The sequence below is a fragment of the Nelumbo nucifera genome, chromosome 6 (genome assembly GCF_055504915.1).
Source record: "Nelumbo nucifera cultivar China Antique chromosome 6, China Antique-T2T, whole genome shotgun sequence".
Classification (NCBI taxonomy): Eukaryota; Viridiplantae; Streptophyta; class Magnoliopsida; order Proteales; family Nelumbonaceae; genus Nelumbo; species Nelumbo nucifera.
Window position 1 is genome coordinate 11,712,799 of NC_142654.1, and position 16,813 is coordinate 11,729,611.

General features: G+C 37.4%; 1 protein-coding gene across 2 annotated transcripts in view; it reads left to right on the forward strand.

The window, feature by feature from the left end:
- The first annotated feature begins 14,416 nt into the window (after positions 1-14,416).
- The window catches only part of CYP71 (cyclophilin71), a 38,045-nt gene continuing 35,648 nt past the window's right edge, over positions 14,417-16,813 (forward strand). Inside the window, exon 1 of one of the 2 annotated variants that reach the window (XM_010245789.2) lies at positions 14,417-14,648. Coding sequence is in view for 1 of the 2 variants with exons in the window: in XM_010245780.3 (XP_010244082.1) it covers positions 14,497-14,648 (152 nt within the window). In the remaining variant the exon portion in view is untranslated. The remainder of the gene's footprint in view (positions 14,649-16,813) is intronic. The other variant, XM_010245780.3, reaches the window with a different exon arrangement.

Consider the following 16,813-nt stretch of genomic DNA (forward strand, 5'->3'; position numbering starts at 1 on the left):
GAATAATGAATACCAATGAAGTCCAGCCTCCACCAAGTTCAACACTAATGCTTCCTGAACTTCTCGTTCCATGGTGTGCAGCTCACACCTCTTTGTGCACTCTTACATTCTAATTCTCCTATTTTCTAGCACTCTTGAGTGTCAAAGTGTTCTTTTCTGAGGATTTACCACGGGACTTCTAACCTTCTCATTGCACAAATCGTCCTATCATATTCAACTCTTCTAGCTTATCAGAACATTTATCTATTGCTCGTTCACCTCGTCATGAATAACATCAATTATTATTATTACTATTTTATTTGTTTAATTTGATAATAATGTCCTATGTCCAGTGCTTTAGAGATTCTTTACCATATGGATTGAAGGGAAAAATTTTTAATACCAAAACCTTAATACGAGATGAGAACACCGAATCAGCCCCCTACAAGTCTCACACTACATCCCGCTATGTATTGAGAACACCTCTCGTGATAATATCAGGAATCCTATGGGAGATGTTTCCAATACACGGCAGAAATATGCGGTGGGGGTGGGGGAGGGGAGTCTTATTGGGGGCTGATTTGAACTCTAATACTGCAATCTTAGAGTCTGACTTGAATACCGTAAACACATGATATCTAAAATACTCCGATCATCCATCAAATAGTATCTTGATATTCGTCAAAAATCTATATAGTGTTTGTTGGGAATATCTATAATGCTGAAAAGACATAATGCCAATAGACTTTGATTAAAATCCACACGATTGATAACCACCCTTTTTATGCCCGTTGATAGATAATAAAATTTTCTTGTATATGTCTTTCTAGCATTATAATCAAGTTTATGTGATAAGCCCGCATATTGACATTACCCATCCTATTGAATCCGAATCTGCTATAATCTCAAAGCAGTGGGCTCTACTCTAGACTAAATGACACTTGTTCTTTACACAGATGACTTTCTTTCCATGTGTGATAAGTTAATAAAATACGTTGTTATTATTCGAGTAAATATTTGTTTTATTATTTGTTTGTTTTTTAAGGATAAATTTGTTAAATTATCCCTACTATTTAGTTAATTGACTAACTCTACCCTTACTATTTAACTATTGTCTTAAACCACTTCTTTTGTTTCTTATAATTGTTATCATTGATAAATCATAACGGAAAAGTATAAAATATCCTTTTTGCCCTCAAGTTAACAGAAACATTCATTCCCTGACCTCTTCTTTCTGTTTCATGTCCTCTCTCTTAATATCCTCCCCCGTTTTGAAACATTTAATATTGAACTAGGCCAAGGTCGATTCTTCTCGCATAGATGAGTCTAAGTCTGAGATTTAGAGTGGCATGAATCTGAGTGAAGAGACGTAGATGGACACTTACAAATTGTTCACTATCATTGATGCTCATGAACCCATTTGAAATTGGGGATTTCCTGCACAGTCACAAATACCACCTCTACTGTCAAATGATGGAGCATCGGGAAGAATTACAACCACCACCACCACAAGGTCCGCCACTAACGCACCCAAAACAATCCTTCTCTCTCTCCCTTCAGTTTATGGAATTCCAAAGTCCAAATCAAAGGGCCCCAAACACAATCCAAATTTTCTATAAACAAAATAAAAGAAGATAAAACAAAAAAAACAACAAAAGAAAAGAAACAAAGGAATAAAACCCTCAACATTCAATGTCTGGAAGAGTGGGAGAGAGGGAGACAAAGAGAGAGTGCACGCTTGCCCAGACATCAGAGAGTTGAAGTGTGTAGATTCTGAAATTATTCACCATCACCAATAACGAAACTGAGGGCTTCCTATACAATAACAAACACCACCTCCACCGTCAAATGATGGAGTAGCCGGAAGAATTACAACCACCACCACCACTGCTAGGTCGGCCACAGACACACTCAGAACAATCCTTCTCTCTCCCTTTGGTTCCTGGAATTATGGTTTTCCGAGATGAAAATGATGAAGATGAAGTCGAGGATATGGCAGTGGACTCATGCCCTAGCTCTTCAAATGCCAACAACGCTCACCACCGTTTTACTACTGCTGACGCCACTACTACCGGCATTGTTCCTGCTAACATGCATCAGCACCCCCCGGCATACATTAACCCCAAACCCCACATCTCCACCCAATTCTACACCTTCAATCGAGAGTCTCATGCCCTAATGGTCCCAGCCTGCTATGGCAACTGGTCTGTACCTCTTCTCGATTAAAAAAACACAAGGGACTTGCAAAACTATTTTTTCTTCATTTTTTCCTTTTTGTTTTAAGATTGAGATAAACCTTTCTCACTGTAGCATGATGATGCATGATTTAATTACAGAGACAACTGCCTAACGAAGAAGAGAAAGAGACACATGTTTGTAAGTATGATATCTATATGCTAAATCCCAACCTTCGACTCGCAAAACTCCGATTGATTGTTGTCGCAAAAAAGAAAACAGAGAATCAATTAAAAAAGAATTTACAACAGTTCTTCGACTCGACTACTGACTGTCGTATACGAGTGGTTCATCGTAGCTGTCGTCGGGAAGAGGGACAGTTTATGGATTTTGATGGAACATTAAGGGATACTAACAGCAGGGCTAGAGATAGTCAATTATCAGGAAACAGTAAAAGTGGTATAAAACAATAGTTAAACAATAAAGGTACAATTAATCAATTAATTAAACAGTGGGAATAATTTAAAAAATTTGTCCTTTCTCTTAATTTCTTGCACGCCCCTTCCACTGTTTTTTTTTTTTTTACCCTCTTGGCCTCTCCTTCCTCCCCAAACCCTTTTCGTCTCCAAAGGCGACTGGTTAGGATGATTTTATATATTCAAGATGTCAGGCCTGTGATTAAAAATAGTGATTTTGTATATCCAAGATATTGGGCCTGTGATTAAAAATAGTGATCGGAGTGAAAGATAAGAAGATGATAGTCATAAGGAGATCAAGACTGTTGAGTCCTTCTTCCCCAATATTTGAACGTATTTTCAATCTCATCAGAGATACATAAAAAGACTATCGAATTTGTTCTTAGTATGAAAAGACGTCGAATCTGTAACTGGTATGAAAAGCGTGGAGGACAAACTAACCATATATCAGAAGTATCGTATGGTCTTAACACTATCTAAATTTTCTCAAAGGGGCTGACTTATACTTTCCTACTTTTCCAATCAGATTGCATCTATGGCAGAAATCAGACCAAGGGTAAAGGAGAACAAGGAAATGCATATAAGCTCTCAAAAGTCTTGTAATAAAACTTGTAGATTAGGGTTTGGGGAAGAAAAAAATGTTAAGAAAGAGAGAGGGAGGAACGTGAAGTTTTAAAAAATGGGTTTAAAAAGTTTGATAAATAATGAAAGAAATATTTTTTGTATTCTGTTAATTGTCGCACATAGGAAGAATACCACGTGAAAGAAAAGGTTGGTGTTCTTCCTAATTCCTATTGTTTAACTTTGTTTTCTAGCTGCAAATGCCATAACAAGTTTATTGACAACTTTGTTTTCAGCACATGTGGTGTTTTTCCTCTGTGTTAAAAGAGATAACAGCAATCGCCGACCAGATGATTTGATCTTTTTTCCCATCCTACTTTAATCAAGTTTTTTTATATAATCCTACCTCAATCAAGTTGGTAGACAACTAGGGACCAACACTATTTATTTTCAGGTTCATCTCTCACCAGAATTTAAGCAAATTTCATGTCTCTCTTTTTGACTTACAAAGGAAATAATATGGGGGCATCTTTTTATGGATTTTGAATGGGGGAAAAGTTGGTCAATGGGATTTTGATTCTCGTTAACCAAGAATTTTACTTTTTTTTTCAGATTTATGTAGGAATTAGGGAAAGTTTATTTTCCTGGGTATCATCTTAGGTGGATAAATAACTTTCCCACCTTGGGGGAAAGTTGTCAACACTTGAATGGGACAAAAATGCCCCTTGTAATAATGGATTTTTATGGCTAAAATGGTTGTTGTCTTGTTTACAAGGGAAATAAAAGAACATGGGTAAATGCATTTACCCGGATAAGCCTTTCCTAGGAAACACTTACCCGAGTAAGTGCATTTACTCGGGTAAGTAATTTATCAAAAAGCAAATGGGGCCTATAATTGAAATCCTGAAGGCTAATTTCGTCGCATAGACCCATTTATTTTAGGGTTTTTACCGTTCAATCCACCCTTAGGTGGAGCTACTAATAGACTATGGGTGGATTGAATCCTGCCCGTGGATTGATGCCGAATTCACAAGCAGGATGTGGTTTATAAGGGGGGCTACTAGTAGACTAGGAGTTTAGGAGGGGGCTGCAAATTAGATTTTTGAAGGGGATTGCAGTCCAAAAATCCCTTTATTTTATTGAACTTCGTTGAGACTTGAGAGCTGGAGGGGAAGGAAGTTGGATGATTCCTTTTGATACCATCTAATTAAAGGCACATTAATAAAATTTTTGAAGACTTGTCAAGATAAGATATGATTAGAAATTAATTTACAATTTTTATTATTTTCAAGCACTTATTGGAAAAAAAACACCTATTTTAAGCTAGAACCACACTTTTTTTAAGGCAGAAGGCATATCAGTTAATCCAAGAATTACATTTTATCCAAAACTATAGACCTGACGAACTTTGGAGAGGTCGACCAGGTCATAGCACATCTATGTTTAAAAAAGCATAGCTTGCTAGCCTATGAACTAAGCGATTACTGGAGCGAGATGTATAGATAAACATGGAAGTAGAAATGCAAGATGCAAGATGTGTGCACTCAAGGATGGTGGAATGTTTGAATGTGACCTCGAAGGAGGGTCTGCATATGAAGAAAGAGTATCTATTAGTGATGGTGCGCAATCCAGGCACTCCTAACTGGCTGCTGACTGGCTCCTTGTTGGCGACGGGCGGCACCTGAGAAGATGGAAAAGAAGGATTCCCGGGGATATACCCGGTGGGAATACTCTGATGCTTAAGTCAGAACGCTAGGGAAGGAAAAAGAAGAGTGCGAAAGCTAAGAGTGTAGGTCGCGCTTTTTCACTACGCTCGAGAGATTAGCTCGCGAGCAAATATAGATTCCGCCTTCAAGTAAGAGGGTGCGGAAATATTCAAAGGTCTTCGAGAGCCTTATCCCTTCTGCCTCAAGGGCTTTTATAGGGGCGTTCTTGTCAGATCGGGCGTAACCGCCACTGGGCCCCTGCCACAGTCGTTACCTGCTAGGGCTGCGCAGGTGGCCGTTGCGACGTACCCCTTGCTCGGATGGGTGATACGTCTCCAAAGGGCAGGCACGCCTCCGCCTGCTGAGAGACATGGGTGCAGACTGTCGAAAGGACAGGGACTGCACCGTCAGTCAAGGGACATGGCGCAGTCTGATTGGTACGGTCTGTCAAATAGAAGCTTCCTGAGAAACGCTCACGCTGCTCACTTGCGAGCTATTTTGTAGCGAGCTTAGGAATACTTCAAGGTTACCCTTATTAGAATTGGTCTCTAAAATGAATTATCTGCTTAGGGGCTTGAGCGAGCTGGTTTCCCTAGCTCGTGAGCTAAGGTACCCTCGGAATATCCCCTTCGGGGTGGCTCAGGGAACCCGGAGCTCGTGTTGTAGCGAGCTCCTTCTTCAGTGAGCTACTTTATAGGTTTGTTACTTAGCCGTTTACTAGGGTATGATGCTGAGCTGTTGCTCGTGCTGAGTCAGGTGCACGTGTCATCGTTTCGTAGGTCGGGCCAAATCATCCTCCATCAATTAGCTTTGGCACCGCTTTTTATTATGAGGGCATCAATACCCATCACCTTTGCACACCTCAAACGGTCAGACCCTATTGCCAACACTTCAGTTTCTGCAGGAGATGAGCATCGGAGGAGAGTTCTAGCAGAGATGAAAGCACCATTGTGAACACCATACGGGGGTTTGGTCCACCGCTGAATCGTATGAAGATCAGAGCCAAGCTGGATTTGAACAGTAGTGTTCTGGTTAGTACCAAAAAACCTTGAGAGTTGAGACAGAGTCCAAGTGGGCATTAATGCCATCAAAGGTCTGGTTAAGATTAACAGGCAGCTTCTCTCCAAAGGAATCACATAACAATCACCCCACATGCACTTATATGTGTTTGGTAAATAAGCCCGTTCTGAATAAACTCAATTTTTTTTGTTTTTTAAGCGCTTTTTGAATGAACATTTACTCCACTTCTAATACATCTTGACTAGACCTGTTCATGGGCCGGGCCGGGCCGAGCTCGGGCCGGGCTTTGACTCTATTAATAGAAAAATGTTAGGCTCGAGCCCGAGCCCGGCCCTGATAAAAAGCTCAAAGCCCGAGCCCGAAGCCCGACCTAATAAAAGAAATTTGAATTTTTCCCTATTCAAATAGACATTATTTATTTTAATTCAGATGCTTTTTTTCCCTATTTAAATGAACAATGGGCCAACAAGTGAATCAACAACCTTCTCAAGTCAAAAAATTTATTCAAATGGACATCACATAGGGTTTTTACTTAGGTTTAACTATAGGTCGGGTCGGGTTTACTTAGGTTTAACTATAGGTCGGGCTGGGCTATTTTGGCAAAGCCCGAGCCCGGCTCGAATTTTATGCGGGCCGGGCTTTTTGGCCCGAGGTTAAGCCCGCGGGCCAAAAAGCCTATTCAAGCCCGTCTGGGGGTCGGGTCGGGCCGGGTCGGGCCGGGTCGGCCCGTCGGGCCACCTGGCCCATGAACAGGTCTAATCTTGACTCACCAAATAATTTTCAAAATACTTATAATATCCCCTTTTAATAAAAGCACTTTTTTACCAACACTCATAAGTCATAAATGCTTATTAGAATAAACACTTTTATCTAATAAGCCGTTCCAAACGAGTGAACGACCACTAAGACTCATAAATGTCCGTCCTAAATTCATCTAGCCTTCAGCTATGACACATAATGTTTAGAAGATTGGGGCCCAAAAGTATAACAGGGCCCACCTTACGAAAGGAAAGGGAAAGTTTGCAGAACATAACCATGCACATTGGTTATTTCATTCATCATTTGTACCACAGAAATAAAAATGTATATATACCTCTTACGGAGCAAAATAAATACAAATTGGGTGTTTAAAATTGATCTAATCAGGTTACGGGCCCACTCCTATGAAGGTGGATGAGAGCATCCTATGCTTCTGTGGGCCCAAAACCAAGTTTTCTCTTTCATAAATTACTAGAAAAAAAATGTTCACTGATACAATTCCGACATATCCAGCCTTGAAAAGGATTAAACCAATCGAACCCAATCATGTGTACTAAACAAATGCAAGAATAAGAAAGTAAGAGATTCCCAGTACAGTTTCACCACTTAGATTTAGAATCCAGGGTGGGACCCTTTTGATATTGGAAAATCATAGATGCACACCAGCCAGCGGGTTATAGTTATATAATTCAATTTTTTTTAGCTTAAAAAGCACCTAAAGAGAGAGTATATGTTCCCAATTTGCTCAAGTTGTTGGGCTGAAATTGGCAACAGGTGGACCAGAGAAACATGAACCTTTGTTGGGTTCGGCTCTGAACTTTTGAAACTATTTCAGCAAAATCCTACTTGGAACAATGTCAGTTTCTTCGTTTACAGTGTATTGATCCAATAATCATGCTCTAGTCAGGTATTCCCTAATGTATAATCTTTTGTTCGATTGAAGATAGTAGGGATGCAAATAGATCATATCGGTTTTGAATCAGGGTATATTTGAATTCAATCCAAAATAATGTAAATTCAATCGGATCTTATACATAGCGATTTGAATTCGAATCCAATCAAGATGTTAGATATTTGAATCTGAATCTGATTTGATCCAATTTATTTATTTTTAAATAATAATAAATTATTAATTTACATTGAATAGCAGAGCAAACTTTAATGTCGTATTGTCTTGTTCTCTACCTTATTCCTCCCGGACATTAGAAAAAAAAAGTTAAATGTAAAAAATAAATCCTCCAGCCTCTAATTTCTTTCGCATAAAGCGGTGTTAAGTAAAAATGAAATTATCAATATTGCAAAGAAATGAAAGTTTTAGGGCAAGCTCGAATTGCCAAACCACCTAGTCAAGTGAAGATCTTGCAGCTAGAACATGTGCAAATGGTGTTACACATACATTCTAATTGCTCCTAGGGGACTTGTAAAAAATGAGATTCTAAGATTTATTTCTTCAAATCATTTAGGGTGTATTTGATTCACGAGAATAGGGGTCTGAAATTGGAACAAGAAGTCCATTCTAAATCTAGTTCCTATTTTTAATTGAATACCATTCCCTCCCCCTCCCTGGGGAGTGAGAATCCATTCCAGCCAATTTCAATTCCTATCTGGACCAAACAAGTGGGAAGAATACACCATTCGGATTCCGATTATAGACCAAATAGATCCTTAATTTCCAAAACATTTAGGCTATATAGGTAAAAGGCTTAAGGGCGTTTTGAGGGGTCAATAGTTTATTCTTAAGCCATTTCAAGCAATTGGAATTGAACATTTGTAAGTAAAGCATAGGTATGAAAATATATTGCAAGTGTGTGTAGTCTAATGTAGTAAGGACTGTTCTGAAATTGTACGTGATGCATAAATTCATTATAACAATTTTTAATTTGCAAAGTTTTTTTTTGTAAATTGTAAAAAACAAGTAATATTTTGTGATCTTGTAATGATAAGGTTGTTTTTGCAATTATTAATTTTTTTTATATGGTGATGATAATATTAGTGAGATTATTACCATAGTAAACAAAGGCCATTACTCAATGTTGGTACCAACTAGAGATGACAATTTTGTTGTAATTTTAGATACCCAATCTATACCGACACTAATAGGACCCATTTATGAAAATCTTATAGGGTTTGAGACAAGTTTGGGATTTTAGATATATAAGGCTTGGGATGGATTTGGATTTTGTCCTTAAGACTCGGTTTGGAAAGAGTACAAATGCAAATATGTACAGCATAAATATATACAAAATATAAGGTAAATGGTATCAACACGGGTGTAGCTTAATGTGAGCATGCGGGGTCAGGTTTGGAAAGAGTACACATGCACATTTATAGAAAATGATGATTCGTGGATATTTTGACCGTTTAGTAAATGGTATCAACACGGGTGTAGCTTAACGTGAGCATGCGGGGTCAGGTAAATATAATTACACGCTTAACCCTGTCCAAGCGTGCAAGATACATGTGTTCCCACTAATTAGTGACAATGCTATTTTTTAATATTTTATACAACTGTCTTTAGCACTTGATTGATGGTCTTTGTCCAGTCCGAGAGTATTCTGCCGTCTCTCTCCCACTTTTTCTATGCAATCTTTCCCACTTTTTAATATTTTATACAGCTGTTTTTCATTTTATATATTTTTCTTTTAATCATCTAACTTTGATCTCCTTTTCTATTTGTTTTGTCTTTTGTTGGTCACATATTTCTTTGTCTATTTTACAAGTTTCCCTTTTGTTCGTTCTATGTTTGCAAGATTTCCTTTCATTTGTTGGTACAAATGAAGTTCAAGGTTGGCTCCTGTGATCATAGAGCAGAGCATGTGGGCGCTTTCTTTGTTCTATGTTTGTGGGTACAAATGTAGTTCAAGGGTGGGAACTGATTAGCGATGGGCATAGAAAACCAGTAAGCTTCTTCCTTTTGTTTGCTCGATTTTGTGAATGTGTTTTTCGGGGTACTTCCTTTGTTTATCTTCGTTATGCATTTATGTTGAGGTTGATTCAATGCATGTGTTTCTCTTGGTGCTTTGTAGGGCTCCTCTTGTTTCTACATTTCTATGCAAGTTCATTTGTTTGTGTGATTTAAGGTTGTCGATTAGGATGGGTGATTTTTTCTCCGCTCATTTTTTTTTCCAAATTACTTTGTTTGTTCCCAACTTGACATGATCTATTTCTCCTTTATCTTTGTTTACTTTTTTACAAGATTTGACTCCCTTTGTTTTGCAATTTAGGTATTTTTGGGGTTGTTTTTCATTGTGTCTGCTCTATTGTGCTTCTGTATTTTTCTTTGTCCTTTTTATTTCTATGCTTTCTGGAGGTCTTGAGGTTTGATTGTGTTTCTTCTATATTTGTTTGCAGTTAGAATGGATATTGGTGTGAGATGATGGTGTTCTTCTCTATTTTTTTTCTTTATTTACAATACAATGATGAACTATTAGAGAGGGAGAACCAAAACTCTCCTTTATTAATCAGTCTATTCTCCTTCAATTTGTATTTTCACTTCTTAACTTCCACAACTTCTCTTCCCATGCAAAATTAAATCATGATGAATGAACTACGAAGACTACAACTTTTGCCACTTTTCTATGCTAGTTGATGGATTATAAGTTGTTATATTATCATAATAAATATATCTTATATGTTTTATAAGAAATAATTTGCATGCAATGACGATACTTTGGGATGGAACCGATTTAATGGGAGGAAAAATTAAATGGGGTTGGGATCAAGGATGCTTATGCAAGTTTGGGAATATAAAGGGCAACTTTCACGATACCTTATCTACTGCCATCACTAGTTCCAGCTATCAATTGTAATTCTCATCTATGACACTTATTTTCAGAGTCAATAGTGTAGTTGGATTGGTCGCAAGAAGTTCAAATGGGTTCCCACAAAGAGAAAATCCGATTTGCTCCCCATAGAGCGCAGCTCACACCAACTTCACAACACATCAAATCCCTGCATTGGGAACGATAGAACAAATCAAGTATGAGAAGTGTTCTCGATGCACAATTGATAAAACACTGTAAGATTGGAGTAGGCATGCTTTATGAGGAGCAAATTCGGATTCCATGAGGAGGGATCCATAGCAAATTACTCCCATGCAATGAAAACATCTCTCATACTTGTCATGAGGATATAATCCTAGGATAGTTCACGGGTTGGGTTGGGTTGGTTTAAGACATTTTCTTCAACCAACCCAACTTGGTCGGGTTACTAAATCATCAAACCGAAACCGGCCAACCATCAAGCAAAACCGACCCAAACATGAAGGGTCGGTTTATCGATTTAAAACTGAAATATATATATATATATATATATATATATATATATATTTTCCAGATATATATTTATTATTTAAAACTAAAATATCTATTTATATTTAAGTTTATTTCTTTTCAGATTTTATGCAAAACTGAAATATCTACATTTAACAGTTTTAAATATAAAATACATATTTAAATTAAAACCAAAATATGTATATATTTAAATAGATTAGTTTTTTATACAAAACTAATTTGTTGTGCAAATATATATATATATATATATATTTAAATTTATACAAAACTGAATTAAGTATTGTACCATTGTATTATATTTGTATTGGTTTTACTTTTTTAGTTTATATCATAAATAACTAGATTATTTTCAAATCTCAAACAAAATATAAATAAAATATATCAACATTTAACATGCATTAAAATTTAAAAATTTTAAAGAAAAAATAAAATACTAACATGTGAATTTGATGCTTGAGTCTTGAGAAGTTGAGAGAATGAGAGTTGAGAAGAGGGGAGGAAAATGACAGCACTTGTAGTTGTAATGGTAGATGAAAGAAGCCTTAAGAGTTGCAAACTTGTAGCTTGAGGCAGACCAGGTAGTAAAAGGATGAAGATAAATATTGGAAGAACCAAAGAGAAATCAAGATTCAAGCCTTCAAAACTCCAAGATTCCTATTTGGTGTAAAGCATGGAACCTCTCTTTGATTCTTCCAAAAAATGTAAGACTCCAAGTCTCCAATGTGTCTCCCAAGACTCTATTGAGAAGAGCAATTTTAAGTTTAGCAAGTCTAAAAGTGTAGGGATCTTGCTTGCAATACTTGCTAATCCCAAAAATGTTTTTGAAATTGACTCAAATTGTGTCTTTTCTCCCATATCTAATTTTTCCTATTTGGTGCAAAGTTTTCAACTCAAAAAAGAAAAACAATCCCAAAGACAAAACCACATTTATTTTTATTTTTTATGTTAAAGCTAAGTAGTTAACTAGAAACCAACTAAGATAGGGATTACCGGAATAGGGAAAGACTACCTAGGGACTAATTACTTCAACACTTACATGTTCGATTCGATTTCGGTTTCCACACATGAAAACTGAAACCAAACCGAACCAGGTTGTTGGTTTATTTACCTACATAAACTGAAACACATCGGTGGTATTGAAAAACTGACCAAATTGGTTGGGTCGGGCTAGTTTGGTCGGTTTGGTCAATTTTCCATCAAACATGAACACCCCTATATATTCCCAAGGGGATGTGCTGTGGGGGTATGAATTTGATACCAAGACAATGCTCCCAACAATGTTCCAATAGGCCAATGCAACAACACATTTGGGAACATCTCCCCTGTGCCAAGTATTGGGAGCACTTGTTGGTAGCAAATATAAACTTACTGTTTGGCACGCTTTGTAGGGAGCCTATATACATTTGAATGATTAGTAGTTTAATGTGCATGGGGCATGCTATATGGGGAGCCCATATGAAATCACCACAATGGGAGCAATAATTTGCTACTAACAAAACACTCTTAACACTGTCCCGACAATCCACTATAGACATACATTAGAAATATCTCCTTTGTCATTTATAGGGAGATGTTTTTAATGTGCAACTATAGTGGCTTGTTGTGGGACATGTTGGGGATGTTCTATCGAGAGTTCGGATTACATGTCAACAAAATATGTTCCAACACCCTCACAATATGATTTGATACTGCACATCTCATACATGACGGGTCCTAGCTTCATGATGAGATGTGCGGTCTCAGATCAAACTCTTATATTGGTAATAGATTTAAACTTGATTTAGATTCCTTCTAGTGAATAATTTTGTATTACAAATTCGTATTGGCTCCTACAAAACATGTCCCACTCGCGCCCCAAATGCATGGTTGGGATACGTTGTGAGGGACCCATAGGAATTCCCTTCGAGTAAATGAGCATTTCTACACGAGTTAACATTGGCTTCACACAAAGCAACGAATTCATATTGGTCCCCCACAATGGGCGCCCCAAATGCATTGTTGGGATGTGTTGTGAAGGACCCCTAGGAATTCCCTTTTAGTCAATGAGCATTTTTATGCGAGTTAACATTGGCTTCCCACAAAGTGTACATAGAAATGGCAATTTGACCTGCCCTTGTAAGGCCCCACCTCGGTTGGGGCAGGTTTCAGGTAAACCTAAAAGCTCTAGGGATCGGGAATGGGGCGGGGATGGTATTTGTCCACCTCCCTGACCCTGATTCAAACCCGCCCCGACTATATTATATGACATAATATAATAAATTTGTAAGTATACAAATAGAAATAATTGGGGCGGGATGGAGAAAATTCAAGGATCCCTGTTCCTTGCGGGAATAGAGATGGGTTTAGGGTTTGTAGCCCCGGTGGGGTTTGGGGTGGGGATGGACACCTATGGGATGTGAAGTCCGCTCTTTGATGAGCATATCCCAATTTCCTGTTGCCATTGCTAAGCGTCCCTAGGCTCCCCAGCTGCACATCTCAGCAGAATTGGGATTTGCTCCTCACATAACATACCTCACACCAACCTCATAGGTACATCCCACCATATATTGAAAACATCTCACATGAATAATAACATATAAGTATGACAAATGTTACTGATACATGGTGAGATATGCTTTTGAGGTCGGTGTGAGGTGCGTTTTGTGAGGAATAGATCAAATCTTATATTAGCGTGCATTGGGAATATTTACAGTACGAGATCACATCTGCACTCCACCAATAGTGCTCTACATACGCCCCACATGCACATCTCAGCGTACATGAAGAACATCTCCCTAAGTTGTTAGTGTTATATGTTCCCAATACACTGCTGAAATATATTGTGGGGTGCAAATGTGAATTCCTACTGTACTTGTCATTGGGAGCATCTCCCAATACATGATAGGGACGCGCCTGTGTGTTGCCGATACGAGTTCTTTCTACACAATTGTCACCAAAACATTTTGTTAAATGTTACCATTAGAGGTGTCCATGAAAAATCACAAAATCAAATCGAACCGATCGGTTATGTTTTAGTTTGGAATTTTTGAAAAACCAAAAGAACGATTCGGTTTTTGGTTAACTTACAAAAGAGCTGACTGTTAACTGAACCGACCAGTATATATTTATATGTATATTATATATATTTTAATATATGTTATATATTTTCTATGTATTATATATAAGTATATACTTATATTATATTTATAATGATCTATTTATAAATATATTATATATATTATATATTTTAAAAATATTTATAATATATTATATCATTTATTATTTATAATATAATATTATATAATATATATTATAAATAAAAAAACCAAAAAATCAAAGAATCGAATCGATCAAAAACCAAAACCAGCAGACCGATTAATCGATGGTACCGATTCGATTTCGATTTGGCGAAATGAAAAACCGATACCACCGGTTCGGTTTAAAAAAAGGGCCATGTTTCGGTTCGCAGAGACAATAGCCCGGTGAGCTGCTTCTTAGGGCCCCGAGTCATTCTGATAGTCTTCGGTTCTGTGCGTGCAAAACCCTACAATGGAGGAACCTCAGAACGGCAAGAAAGGTTCGACAATGGAAGCGAGCGAGGAAGAGGCACTTATTGGCCCCGGTCCCGCCGCTAAGACTCGTCCCAAGCGTCCTCTGCAGTTCGAGCAGGCGTACTTGGATGCGCTTCCGTCTGCTAACATGTGAGTTTTTTGGCGTTATAGTTTGACATTTTTCTTAGTCAATGGTTTTGGGATTTAGGGTTTTTAGTTTTTTCAGCAAAGGGAGTTAGGGTTTTAGTTTGCCTTGACCTCATTTTCTCCAGTTATATGGCTATTTTGAAAAATAGGAGAATAAACTTACTCATCAATTTAGTATTGAAATTGATAAAGTGATTATTTTGAGAATTATTCGTTGTAGAGCGTAAGTATCAGCTAGAGCTTCTGGAGAACTCTGTTTCTCGCAGTCCTTAATAGGCCTGATATTGTACGACTTGTAAAGGAACATCGCAAATGCTAACTCTCTTATGCTGTTGTGATTCATGTAGTTAAAATGCAAATGTCTTATGAGTTGGTATAGAAGAAAATTACAAGAGTTGATTGAAAAAATTGAAAAGAGAAATAACACCAGTGTTAAAGAAGACATTTTGGTTGGGCGGGTACAAAGAATGAACATACACATTTTACTACGTATATAATTATACACAAATATTTTGTAATTGCATGTCAATAGTAAAACTACCAAACTACAAAGTGAACCAGTAAATGATTTAATGACAACTTACATTTGACTTTGGAAAGAAATGACAAGATTTTGGAAACTCTACTTGGTTCGGCATAAAGTCTTAAAGCAAAGATGCACACGACCACACATTGGGGTTAAGAGCCTTGATTTTTGTTTCTACAGACACTTATAATGAGCAAAATCGGGTTGTGTGCACTCATATCAACATATAAAATGGGGTATAATTACTTATTTGCATCTACTGGGATGTTTATATATCTGTACCACTCACCTAGTTGGTTGATTAGGCAATGAACCTCCAAAATGCCTAGGCAATGCATCAAGCCACTGGCTACACTGAATAATACAGGGAAGAGCTGGAGGATATTGTAAAATACATAGTGCAACCTCTTTGGTACCATTTTTCTTGAAAAAAATGTAAAACATAATGTTTACAGTAAGAGTATTGGGATAAAAAAACTGTAAGGAACCCCTTGAGATGGTCTGTGGATCACCAGCCATGTGTATAAAATGCCCTTTTTCCTCCTAAGCACTTCATCTTCTGGGATTTGTTTTAAAAAAATTGTGTTTCTTTTTCTCCATATAGACTACAATGTGATGGCTGGAATTATTCCCCAAACAAGCTTGCTCCTTTTGCTCAGTCCATTCAAATACCACTCATGGAATAATGATTAAACTGATTTGGAGGAATAGCCTTTAAACCCAGAGCCTGAGAGGACTGAGGCCCATCACTTTAGGAGGACTTGCAGTGAATGAAGATGTGATTAGATGATTCTGAGCCCCTGTGCAGTGCACAGCACACGTGCTATTTTCCAGATCCGTACTTCTCTCAATAAGGTCATAAGCCTTGTAACATTTTTCCAATGCAATAATGCTGCCGTCCATGCTAGGAATGCCACTTTCAACAGGACTGAGGGAACCCATATTCTTTTACTGGGAAACATGCCTGATGTTTGGGAGTTGGGAGTTCAACTTGTTAAAAGAATGATTGAAATTGAGCAGCTCTGAATATTCTGTAGGTTTCTGATACCATTAATAAAGCATGAGCAATTATTTATAATAAAAAAAGATCTGGAAGCTATGATACTCTGATACCTGTACAAGGGTGCTGTGTTGTATCAGATAGTTCAATCTCATATCTGATACTGTATTTGGTTATGTCCTTGCCATATCTGGGTAACAGGTTGGGGGACATTTTCAACTGTAGTATATTTTGTAAATCTATAGTAACAAGGTTTTATTAAACTTCAAGGCTGTGTTCGGGAAGAATGCAAATGCTGGTTCACTGCAAATATGCATTGTGGTTCAGTTTTGCTAGTTTTTGGCAAGAGTGCATTTGTGTATTGACAATGACAGAAAACACAGTTTCCAAGGCATGTTTGCACCCAAAATGAAAGGAAATTTTACATTGAAAAAAAGGAGGTAAACATTTGCACTCAAAGTGATCAATTTTAAAAAAGTAATTTTCAATCTCGAGATTCGTGTTTGCATCCATTAGAACTAAAAATTGTTTGGAAAGAAACTTTGCATTTGTATGGACCAGAACGCACTCTGAATATATGGATTTACACTCTATTTGCACTCTTCCCAAATGCAGCCTAAAAGACTATCTGAATTGTAATAA